This window comes from Caretta caretta, chromosome 7, assembly GCF_965140235.1.
Source record: "Caretta caretta isolate rCarCar2 chromosome 7, rCarCar1.hap1, whole genome shotgun sequence".
Taxonomy (NCBI): domain Eukaryota; kingdom Metazoa; phylum Chordata; order Testudines; family Cheloniidae; genus Caretta; species Caretta caretta.
In genome coordinates, this window is record NC_134212.1 from 64660604 (window position 1) to 64673140 (window position 12537).

Consider the following 12537-nt stretch of genomic DNA (forward strand, 5'->3'; position numbering starts at 1 on the left):
CTCCATCAGGATCTCTATCATGATCTAAAAAGGAATCCTACAAAAAGTGTAAATATGGACAATTTGCTAAGGCTGGTTACAAAAGAATAGCACAAGCATGTAGGGACAAAATCAGAAAGGCTAAAATGAATTACATCTACCAAGGGACATAAAAAGCAATACAAAGACCAAGAAAAGTGTAGGTCCACTACTTAAGGAGCACTAACAACTAAAGACTGAGATGTTTAATGCTTATTTTGCTTCAATCATTACTATAAAGTGTAATGGTGACCTTAACAGCAAGGAGGAAGACTCACAATCCAGAAGAGGGAAAGAACAGGTTAAAGAACATTTAAATTGGCAGACCCTGATTAAATTCACCCTAGGGTACTTATAAAACTAGCTGAGGTAATCTCGGAACCATTAGCAATCTATCTTTTAAAAAAGGGACTGGTGGAATTATAGACCAGTCAGCCTAACTCTGATACCTGGAAAGATATTGGAGCACAATCAGTTTGTAAGCACCTAGAGGATAATAGGGTTATAAGGCATAGCCAGCATGACTTTGTTAAGAACAAAACATGCCAAACCAACCAATTTTCCATCTTTGACAGGGTTACTGGGCTAGTGAATGCAGGGAAGCAGTTGACATGATAGCTCTTGATTTTATTAAGGCCTTTGCCACGATCCAACATAACACTCGCAAATGCGGTCTATATTAAATTTCTATAAGGTGGGTGCAGAACTGGTTCAAAGACCAAGAGTAGTTATCAAGGGTTTGCTGTCAAATTGGGAGGTGGGGAAGTTGTATCGAGTGTGTGTGGGGGGTCTGTCCTGGATGTGGTACTAGTCAATATTTTCATGAATTACTTGGATAATAAAGTGGTCATTATACTGATAAAATCTGCAGATGACACCAAGCTGGAAGGAGTTGCAAGCAATTTGGTGGACAGGATTAGAAGTCAAAAATGACCTTGACAAATTGGAGACTTTGTCTGAAATCAACAAGATGATGGTCAGACGAGTCCTAAACTTAGGAAGGAAAAATCAAATGCACAACTACAAAATGGGGAATAATTGCCTGTGGTAGTACTGCTGAAAAGGATCTGGGGGGTTATAGTGGATCACAAACCGACTATGATCCAACAATGTGATGCAACTCCCAAAAAGAGTAATATAGTTCTAGGAGAGTCACATGTAAGAACGGGAGGTATTAGTTCCACTCTACTTGGCACTGGTGTCCAGTATTGTGTCCAGTTCTAGGCACCACACTTTAAGAAAGGGGGAAGGCAAATTGGAGAGCGTCCAGAGGATAGCTACAGGAACGATACAAGGGCTAGAAAGCTGGACTTTTGAGGAAAGGATTAACTGGGCATATTTAATTTTGAGACAGGAAGACTGTGGGGGAGGAGGAACTGATAACATTAGGCTGAGAATACAACACTCACTTCACTAAAGAACTCATGTTAAACTGTGAAGCAATGGCAAAAGAATACATTAAGTCTTGCACCTGTCACAAATGTTTCCAAGTAAGAGATAATAGGCCTTATTCTGATCCCAGGAGCAAGCCAATGGGACTCAATGGATTTACAGTGATGTAAAATTGATCCAGTTCAGAGGGGAATTAGGCCCGCTGTCACAGGAGAATGGTCTCCCACTGCTAGACAAATGTCAAGGCAAAGCTAAAGACATTTATTTGGAAAGCAGACAACATTTATCTTGGAACAATAGTTTACTTTGGGTTTCACACCATGACTTATGTGGATGTTATCATTTAATTTGATAGATGAGTGCAGTTTTTGTTCGTGCTGCCGTCGCTGAATAAAAATATTCTAATTTTAAGAATGGACGCCTGTCCTGCAAGCAGAAAACATCCTAGGTGAACAGGAGTCTAGCATGCCTTCTGGATGGTTAGAGATTGTTAACACTGCCTAAGCCTGCATGCTCTCAACTCCCATGAGACTCAGGCCCTCCTTCAAATCTTTCCACTATGGAGATGGGGCGCCTGCTGCACCTCATAGGATCAGGCTCTAAAAGGTTAAAAAAAAAAATCTGACCCGGCTGATTTCCATTTCCTTTGAAATAATAATACACATAACGTGAGAGTGATGTGCTCACTCTGCGGGTGGATACAAGGCCTGGACATGCCAGTACTTGTGCGGGAACAATGTGTTGAATGAGTGCTGTAGCATTAAAACTAACAAGCTACTTTTCAGTAACAAATGCAAATTCCTTTTATTAATTGTATAATCATCACTGAAAAACACTTCTCTGCTGCTGTTACTAACTGTACCCCGCATTGGATGTCGTGATAACATTATTATACCAGTATTATACATGCATTGGCTACAGTGCTGAGTAATGGGACTGCATTATAGACACCACACCGTAGGGTAATTGACAAGCAACTGGATATCTGAGCTAGCAGTGCCACCTAGCCCATGTGACTGAATTCTGTTGCAGCTGGTTTTGAGTGTAAGTGTTCTGAGACTGCTTTAAAAATGGTTGAACAAACTGGAAAGCATAATTACCAAAGCTTATGTTTCGCAGTTAATGCTGTCAAGCCTTTTAAACTAATTGGTCTTTTACAGAAAATTTAACTGAAAATTAACACATCTTTTAATAACATTGCTTTAATTTTAATGACATTTTGCCTTTCGTTTATAGCTACTCTAAAATTGTCATTTTCCATGTCATAGCTGCCATTTTTTTATGTTTGCTACTTTAAAGGAAAAAATACAATAGTTATTTCGCCTCCATTTCAGGCAGATATTTTAACTTGCTTGTTTTTCCTTACAGGATGCATTTGTTTCAAGTGAATACATATCCAGATATGGGGAATTACAGAGCTAAACTCATTAACCAAATCCTGAACAGGCCTGGGGAGAGGTCCAAAGCAAAGGTGAAAGAACAATCTTTTATATTGTATTACATTTTAAAAATACCTCCCAGACTATTAAGGGATATTGTGAATCCTCTGGGTAAGGGGATGTTTTATTACCTGCTAATCCTTCTGAACAGCAGGATACAAAAATAGAAAAGTCTTATGTTTCAAAATGTCCATCTCATAAGTTAAAACATTTCCTTTTCTGAATAAATGAGATTGTAAAGGACCTTGGGGGTTCTACTGCAAAGTTGCCTTTAACTCTTCACCCCTCCCCGTCCCCATGTGAAATTTCTGTTTGTATAAGGGAAAAAGGGACGATAATAGAATACATTTTTTAAAAAAGTAAGGTTCTAACAGAGACCAATAGATGCCAGGAAATTCAAAGTTAAGTCTCATGATCTGGCTCTGAATAGATGCTTTTGTACTGATGACATTCCCTGAAGCTACACCAATCCTGCTACCAGTGGTATGCATAGAAATAATGCTGAAGCTCTGTATGGGAGTATTTTTTGTAGCATCATTACCAAAATGAATGCCAGACAGAATCAAGGTGTCTGGGAACCACTTCACAGCGATAAAAGATGCTTATTGGGACAAGTGGCATTTTTGCATCCTGCACTTTATTTTGCCTTCTATAGCTACAGACAATGGCCAAGACTTTCAAAAGTCACTAGTGATTTTGGGCGCTCAACTTAGCACAGCTTAGAGGTGGCCTGATTTTGAGAGGGTGGCACTAAATGGAGCCTGATTTTCAGACTCCTTCAAGATATCTTAAGTCTCATGATTTTTGAAAATCTTAGCACGTATACCTCATCCACAAATGCGCTGTGTCTGAGAGAAGGTTATTTGTAACCTGGGCTTTCTAACCAACTTACATTTTGCTGTAAACAAGTGTATTGTGAGAACATGATTTGGTTAACAGGGGCAGCCCCACTACAAGAAGAGCAGTATATGTATATAGCTTTCCATGCATTTGCATTTGGTTGTAGATGTAAGGCAAATCAAATACTTAGAACAAAATATAATGAAAAACTCTAGCAGAGGCTGATGTCTATTCCAGAGACATAGCAAAGGTTAGGCAGCCCTGTTTAAGAATAGCTTTTGTCATACTTAAAATCTGTACCAGGTGAAATGTTCAGTAAAGTAAAAAGTACTTCCTCATTATCAATAACTAAACCATTCTTGTCTGCACGCCCAGTGTTTCCTGAAGATGCTAAGAAACCTGCAGAGGAAGGTTTAATCTGTAAATGAAGTTGTCTTGTGCATAGTTCCATTGTTGCTAAAGATAAGAAAGAAACACAGATGGATGGGCCTTATTATTCTCTTACTTTACCCCTGTTTTACACTGGCATTATCATCATATGCCGGACTTCCACTGAGTAAGTGAGAGGAGAATGTGAGCAGTTCACATACGTGTGTTGCGTCCAGTGCAGTGGGTTTGCATTACTAAGAATTTAATTACATTCTGTAGAGATCAAGGGGTAAAATTTAATTCTAAAAAGCAACTAAAAAGAAGGTGCACTACTTCCCCCTTTCACAATGAAAAACTTCACAGCAGAGGGCACAGTGGGAGAAAACAATATGTACCTCCTGCAACCCCCCCTTTACTATTCCTCTGCTAATCCCAGCCTTTCCTCTGCTAATATAGCTTTTGCCCAACCATGCAATACAACAAACACCAATTACAGTCCTACTAGCTTGATGGGTTTTCCCCATCGACTTAGTTGCAGTCAATTTAGTAATGAAATCAATATAGTTGATGTAATCTTGAAGACCTTACTCAAGCCTCAAAGTGCGCTGGCATGTGACAAATGACTTAGAGAATTGCTGTGGAGCTAGTGTAGTGAAAGTATGACTCAGGCTGGTCCCAGAGTCCTGTAAAATATTTTGGGATCAATGCTTGAATTCAGGCAGTAGAAGTAGAGGTTGGGTCACAAAAAGCAAACTGTCAGGCAAAGTGGATACTACAAAGCCAGTGGATCAGGTGGTGTGGGAAATGACAGGATGCCTGTTTTTGGGTAGAGAAAAAAATGTGGAGCACCTCCTCTTCCCAATAGAGGCACAGGAGAAAAGGAAGGATGGACATCTCACCCATCTGAGAGCTAGACGAGCAGGGAGAGTTCCTTTTGCACCCTATAGCTTAGACAGCAGAAACTCTTCCAGGAGTGGAGGAGAGAGCGACCCTGCCCACATCAGCAAAGCAGTAGGAAGAGGAGACAGCATTGGTATAGCAAATGAAGACTGGCAAATCATTCTGATAGGGATTCACTCTGATTAGTATTTCTTCTGTTTCTTTCCCTTAAGTCAGAATTCTCTATTTCTGGCATCACAGTCATTTCCCTGACTTCAGATGGTGGTGCCCCATCTTAACCACTTAAGAATGAATGAAGTTTGACAAAGAATTTTTGCAGAAGAAAGAGTTCATGAACAGATATGTCATCGGTAGCTAGATATTTAGAGGGGAAAATAATCACATTTACTTTGTGAAGAATAAACTGACTGTGCTCAAAGGAAATGTTTCTAAATTGTAATTCTCCATTGTGAGTTATCTAAGCATAAACACAATTATTCTCTCTTCTAATTTATCTTTCTAGTGGTTGCACAATAAAGCGATGGTGTGGTGTCTGCAACATTGCTATCTGTTACTCTGGGAATGCCTGTAATAAATAAAAGGATTAGCCTTTCAATAAGTGAAGCAACAAACAGCAGGGGTTGAATTATGAGACAGTCTTTGGATGGGGATGCTTAGACACCTGATTAAATGGAAATTTTGGGAAGGGAGCTACAGAAGAAAAGAAATCAGTGAAATCTAAATGGACCTGATGTTTAAATGTTGACTTGGAAGGTTGATATTTTGGCTTCCATTGTCTAGAAAGCTCTCAATCATATTTTCATTAGCTGCTTTTGATAAATTGATTTATCATTAAAATATGATAGAGTTCCTCAGTGTCCTCCTAATACTAAAACTCAGTTTCATTCAGGAATCTTCTTAGTCTGGTAAGGTGAACAGCTTTCAAAATTCCCGTTTGGGACCTTCATATTTAAGAGCTCCAAGGTATTACATGGAAATGCTAAACCTTTTACCCATACAACTTTTATTCGTGAAAATTTAGAGTTAGAGTTTGGTTGGATACTTATGTGGACTTTCTCAATGTGTCAAGTCTTCAAAATTTGGCTGATGACTGACTCACAAGAACAAGGTATCTCATAAGATTACTGTTACTTCATGCTCCTTATTGGAATGAAATACCATGAAAATAGATTACCTCATTACATCTATCTCAAGCTGCGGCTGGAATGGACAGAAGTGTAGTAAGAAGAACAGGAGTACTTGTGGCACCTTAGAGACTAACAAATTTATTAGAGCATAAGCTTTTGTGGGCTACAGCCCACTTAAGTTAAAAAAAAAAAAGGTTAACTGAACTTTTTTGAACCATCAAAAGTTTGGTTTCACTTTTAGGTGAAGGTTAGAGTTGGCTCTTATAAAAAAAATATTGCTTTGCCCACCTCCCGTATTATTTGGGGCTTAAGCCAACTGATCATGAAACTAAATTCAATAGGATATTCTGAAAGTTTAGGTTCAACTTTACAAAGGACTCTCAACCAGCCCCTAAGTTTGCATCTACAGCTTTAGGCATGCACAGTCATTTTTACCCACAAAACAGATTTTATGTGCACAAACAGCATATTGGTCGCACAGGCAAATATCAGTTTATATGCACAACTGCCTTTCACATGGACAAACTGTCTTTAGCACATGTAAACCAGGAGGCCTTTAGTGAGTTTGATTTATTTAAATTCTATTTTTAAATCAAAGCTGGAAACTAACTTTTTTCAACAGACCCTGATCAGGATCACGAAAGACATTATTAAAAAACATAATTTACGAAGTAATCATATTATAACAGCTGATACTGCAACAAAAGAGTCTTCTGAAACAGCTGTAGTTAGGATAATCAGGAGTAAACATGGTCTCCAAAGGGATACTCATTTGAACACTTTAAAATCAGAGGTATAGTATAACAGGCCTGCTTAATGGAGCTTATCATAAACAACATTTCATATTCTCCTCCATTAATTACATCCCTCTTGCATCTTAGTCATCTACCCCGAGAGGTCTAGTTCCATTGAAAAGTATCAATCTGGTAATTGCTAGTGTTAGTTTCCCAGTGTTTCTATAAAAACCCTTAGACTGCTTGCTTTCCATTTGGTCCATTTGCAAAAAGCTGCTCCAACATTAATCTGCTGGCACATAAAGTGTACAAAGTTTTTTAAATGGAAGTCCTTTAAGCGAGTGCCTAAACCAGTTAAAAATGGACCCGCTCTAGGTTAAAGTAGAGACTGATACCCTGTCTGTATTGAGAGAGTATTCTCTGTCTGATTTTAAAATAAAAGAGGAAGACTATTTATTTGCTACGGATGGCCAAAAACTGGTTTAGGCAAAATAGCTGCTTACTTTGAACTCCACTGAAACTCAAAATAAACCTTATACAAACCTGTTTGGTTTTTAACCAATTTCAAACTTTGAAACACCCACGTCAATTTTTTTATATTTTTGCATTCTTGGTCCCAGATACAAGCAGGAATATCAGAATAACCTGACAGCACGCTCATGCAAATTCAGACCCAGAACTGTGACGTAGCCACTCTTTCAAGAAATCCCATTTCCATTGATTTCTAGCCCACTTTTGCAGACCCACGAGGGTCAACTGGTTGAATTAAGCTTTGCAGAAGCATTCAAGCTTTTGTCCGCTGACCTGATCCAATCTAAAGCTTTTGTTTGTTACCCGTCACTGTGAACTATCACTTTATTGATGGAGTACAAAAAATAATTAGAAGCTGTAAAATGTGTAAAATACTGAACTGTCAAGGTAGTTATGTTCTGCAAGAAGACAATTTTCATATTTTAGAGATAATACCCTAAATTTCCAATGGTGACTAGTGATTTTGAGTGCTTCCATTTTTGGAAGGCCAATTTGAGACACCCTGCTGCAAGCCATCAGACTTTCAACTCTTTCTGAAAATAGTGTGCATCCAAAATCACCAGTTGCTTTTGAAGTCTCAGGCCAATATACATACCCTAAGATCTGAGAGATTAGTTGTTACAGAGTCTCAGATCCAGCTCCTCAAAGGTCTTTCAGTGCATAACTGCGACGGACAACAGGAGTTATGTGCTTAAATACCTTTGAGGGGAACTGGGGCTCAGTCCACATCCAAAGTAATCATGGCGTATGAAGGTCTAGGTAGGGGAAGGTATCTTGTCCGTCAGGCTGCATGGTGGCAATGGAGCTGCTACACAGCATCAGCCTCCTATGGTCTGTCTGATGGGGAAGGGGGAGAAAGTTTTGATTTGCTTACAGCGCTCATGAGGGAGTCCAATACACTGACGGCGAATGCAGTTCCACATGCAAATGGCTGTGTAAGATACAATTCTGTGTCTGGGTCGTCGTCATCATCTTGGTCCAAAAACTGAACGTTTGAATCGTTTACTGAAAATAATAATATAAAAATATCATAATATGCTTCTTAGCCTGCAGCATGTGACCTTACATATGACACAATCAGAAAGAAAAAGCAATGGCATGTGTCTGCAAACACAGACTCGTGTCTTTGACATTACTTAAAATGAAATCAAAGTGGATGTGAAAATATGCACTTAAGAAAATCTGTTAATCCTTATTTTGCTTGTATGAAAGGTGAATATCCCTGTGCCATAAAAACGACTTTCTTGGCACCACCTGCTCACTTGCCATGGTGCTGACATACATTTTCCCTCCGTACAGGCAAGATACAATGAGTAGGGTTGTGCGGATATGCAGTGAACTCTTAATGTCAGATCCACTTTGTGACATAAACCTTGTCCACGAAAACATTGGTTCAACCCAAAGACATCTGCTACTGTGCTTCTTTTCTGATGGAACTGTGGTAATGCAATTGCAGCTCCAAAGAGAGAAGCTCCCCATTCAGCTTGCCTCAAGCTTGTCATAAAAAAGCAATACACTGCAATTCTATACTATACTACAGTGTGGTTTCAAATGGTTTCAGCCACAGCCTCACCACCCAAGCCATGAATTCTATTCCATTCAGTGTGAGGAAGTATCCACATCAGGTTGCTTTTCAGAAAAGAAACATTTGACATTTAGATTCTCATCGAGTTGCCAGAGTTCATCTCCCCACTCCTGACCCATGCCACTACACACAGCTTGATAGAAATCTTATTAAGCAGATGATATTTGATGAAGTCATTTCTTTTCCACAGTAGGACTCCTCAGTCATAAAAGTGCAGACTGATCACTTGTGTCACCAAAGATGCTTTTGAAATTATTAAAAAATAAATGACAAATTAATTTCAATTCCCATCCAGGTCTGAGAAATTATCAGTTTTGCAGCATCTGATAGTGTGGATCTTGAATACTTTTCTTGTCTCGTCGTTATTGGAAATTCCCTGTATTTTTTTTTAGTAGACAAGAATGTTCCTAAAAAGCCAAATCCTAGTGCCATTGACTTCAACTGGATCACTCTCTATCTAGAAATAGGCCTGCCATTCTGAACTATCGTCTTGAGACAGTTACTTTTATTTGATCAAACTACCCATTATTCAACAGCTATCTTCCACTAGTAAAGTATTGCACTGTCATGCAAGGTCCTCAAAGAGCTCTGCAAGTATGAACAATGCCTAAAATATAACAGCCCTGTGAAGAAGATAAGCATTGTTATCCCCATTTTACAGATGGATAAATTAAGACACCAATTGGCTGTGACATAACCAAGGTCAAACGGAGTCAGTAGCAGAGTTGGCAAGAGAACATACATCCCTTGCCATAGCAACTAAAAAGTAACATCTCTCAGAGCTATATACAGTCACTGGTTACATTATATGATGCAGATGAATGTCATCTGGTAAATAGCTCCATCTACACTATATCTTGCCCAGTGTCTGTCAATTTATTCTTGGGCTCCTAAGCAAAATACCACTGACAGCCTGTTGTACCGTTTCAAAATATACTTTTTGAAAAGACTGTGCCTTTGTTTAATTTGCTAGCTGAGGAGAGGAACTATGAACAGCAGTACTCTTTTTCCACTTCTATCTGGCAGACTTGTAAGACTAATACCTGACTTTGACACAGACTTTCTAACAGTACGGAGTGTCAGTTTCCAACTTACACCAAATCTTCTGTGAATTCTACAAGTGCAGTTTAAGCCTGACTATATCTTTATCTTCCTGATGCAAATTAGCCTACTATGATTTTTATGAAAGATCTCCTGGCTAGATGGGGGTAGGTTTAAGAGCACAGCACTGCACCACAGGAAATGCTAATCAAACACTGCTCGGAGCCCCTTGTGAAATCTCATTTTATTGAGAGAGTGCAGCATAGAAGCTAAGCTGCTTTAGCTTCAGAGCCTGAGAAAAGGTCTACCCACAAAAAACAAAACAAACAAACTGCTTAAGGGAAGGTATGATACCCGGGTTTCTTCTTCAAAATGTTTTATTTCTTTTTTTACTTCCTGTGAGAGCTAAGACATGTCAGTCAAATTGACAATAGACTGAAATAAAGAGAGAGAGAGAGAGGCACCCAGGCCAAAGAAAATGAATTGGTGAGAAGATGCTATGGAAACAGCCGGCAGGTCAGACGAGTGTGATCAAAGGTTTACTGATGCTGCGTGAAAAAGAAATCATTAAGAAAGGCCAGAACAAGACAGTCAATTTCTACTAGAACCACAAATAAAACACATTCAAAGCAGTGCCATGAGGGTAGCCCCTCTGATACAGCCAGATAAATAAAGAAAAAGCTGATGATGGTAGAAACAACACCACCAACAACAAAAAAGAAGACAGTGATGTGAAGGAAAAAGGCACTTCTTACCCAGTTCAGTTATCATTAGTATGTGGGTTCCACTGTTTTTTTCCTGACTGATTGAAACCAAAGGCAGAAGTTTGCCAGGCTTAGCTAATAAGTAAAGTATTTAGGGGGGAAAGAAAGTACAGAAAGAGAATAAAATAAGGGAGTAAGACAGGTAAGGCTCTAAAAAAAAACCTGAAAAATAAAAAGGACAAAGGACCACAAATCAAGTTTGTATTTGCCATGAAAGCTTCTGCACTTCACATCACAACAACTTGACAAGACGAATATCTATAGCTAGAGTGGAAATCATACCCAGGTAACCAGTTGCTCCATTCTCAAGGGTGACAAGTGTCATGTCACTATGCAGTGACTATGCAATATTAAACAAGTTTTGGAGCATGAAGGGTTAACCAAGTAGCCTTTCAAATGCAGAAGGGAAGTCTGCTGGCATCTTACATAACATTTTTTTTTTAAAAAGAGATTGTCCCAAAGAACCCTGCCTACTTGGTACAATACACTAAGAACAACCTCTTGCCTAATGTAGTGTGTGTTTACGAACACACAAGGTGAAAACACATAGGGAAGAACTAATTTAGTTGTTTAATCCAAGTAGAAGTAGTTTCCCCTAATGTTTCCTCAGCAAGAGTAAATCAAAACAGTTAACTGAAGAGTGAACATGGTGTCATTGGCTATGAAATAGGTAACTCTCCTGACGCCTGTAAAAGGAGATGGAAAAATATATGGGAATGGACATGAAAGGCGTGTTTTTGTTTTCCTTACCTAGCTCTGTTATAATAGGTATGTTGGCTCCTGTTGTGATTGAGGGTTGACGTAACAGACCATGGACCGGACTGTTGTCTGGAGATGACCTATCCATTCCTGGTGGTGTAAACCCTAAGGAAGGAATGTCAGACAGTTACAGGTTGAACTTTAAGTTGCAAGGCAAACAGAAAAGAATGTAACAAGTCATTTCAGACTGATGCAAATGATGCCGCGAGATGTTAACATTGCACGTATCTCCTGTGATAGTTTATAGCAGATTTCTACCTGTAGCTCTCTGAACAATAAGCTGTTTTACTTAACATTCAGTATTGCTGAAATACAGCCCCTCAAGCCTATCAATATTACAGGCAGTTTATGGTATAAGACAGCTGGCAACAATTAAAGACGACGCACTTCTGCTAAACTTGTGAAACAGCAGTTTTTACATCAAAACATGCTAAAACTTTCAGTGCAAAATGTGATCATTGTTAAAAAAAACTGGAAACAAAATCCAAAGCCATTAATATTTGAGGGGTTTTTTCTTGTGATCAGTATTTCAAAGAACACTAGTAATAAGCATCCTTACTTAAGCCTCTCACCGCATTCTAAGGCTTGTTAAACCACCATGTTTGCAGCTTTCAGGAGCTGATGGGTCTGATTCAGAAGATTTAGGGTGGAGCTGCAAAGGCCGCTGAAGGATTTAGTTACTTTAAGATGTTTCCAAAAGCATTATGAAGCCCACAGAATTCTTAATTTCCATTCTGATCTTGCAGAATCCTCATGGCTTCCATGAGTCAGAAAGAGCAGGAAGCACTAATCTGAAAGGAATGAGGAACCGGGGAGAGAGACTGACATATGGCAGGTGGGTGGGGGAGAGGGGAAGGACATCTGGAGATAAACAGGAGAGAGGTGCACACACTGGGAGAGAGGATGGCATAGAGAGACAGTGGGGAAGAGCTACATGGGAGGTGAAGGGATGGTCTGGGGTGGAGCAAGGGCCTCCTTATGCAACTTGCATGTTCCACCTGAGTCCCTGCAAGCTCTGCAGGAACACCTGCCACTGAA

At 39.3% G+C, this 12537-nt stretch overlaps 1 protein-coding gene across 41 annotated transcripts in view; it reads right to left on the bottom strand.

The window, feature by feature from the left end:
* The window catches only part of KCNMA1 (potassium calcium-activated channel subfamily M alpha 1), an 873358-nt gene that overhangs the window by 23431 nt on the left and 837390 nt on the right, over positions 1-12537 (bottom strand). For 24 of the 41 annotated variants that reach the window (XM_075130775.1, XM_075130771.1, XM_075130770.1 and 21 more), the window contains 3 exons: positions 11491-11604; positions 10732-10815; positions 8225-8355 (listed from right to left, as the gene is read on the bottom strand). In XM_075130775.1, coding sequence (XP_074986876.1) covers positions 8225-8355; positions 10732-10815; positions 11491-11604 — 329 coding nt within the window. The remainder of the gene's footprint in view (positions 1-8224; positions 8356-10731; positions 10816-11490; positions 11605-12537) is intronic. The other 17 variants (XM_048856376.2, XM_048856392.2, XM_048856373.2 and 14 more) reach the window with 1 other exon arrangement.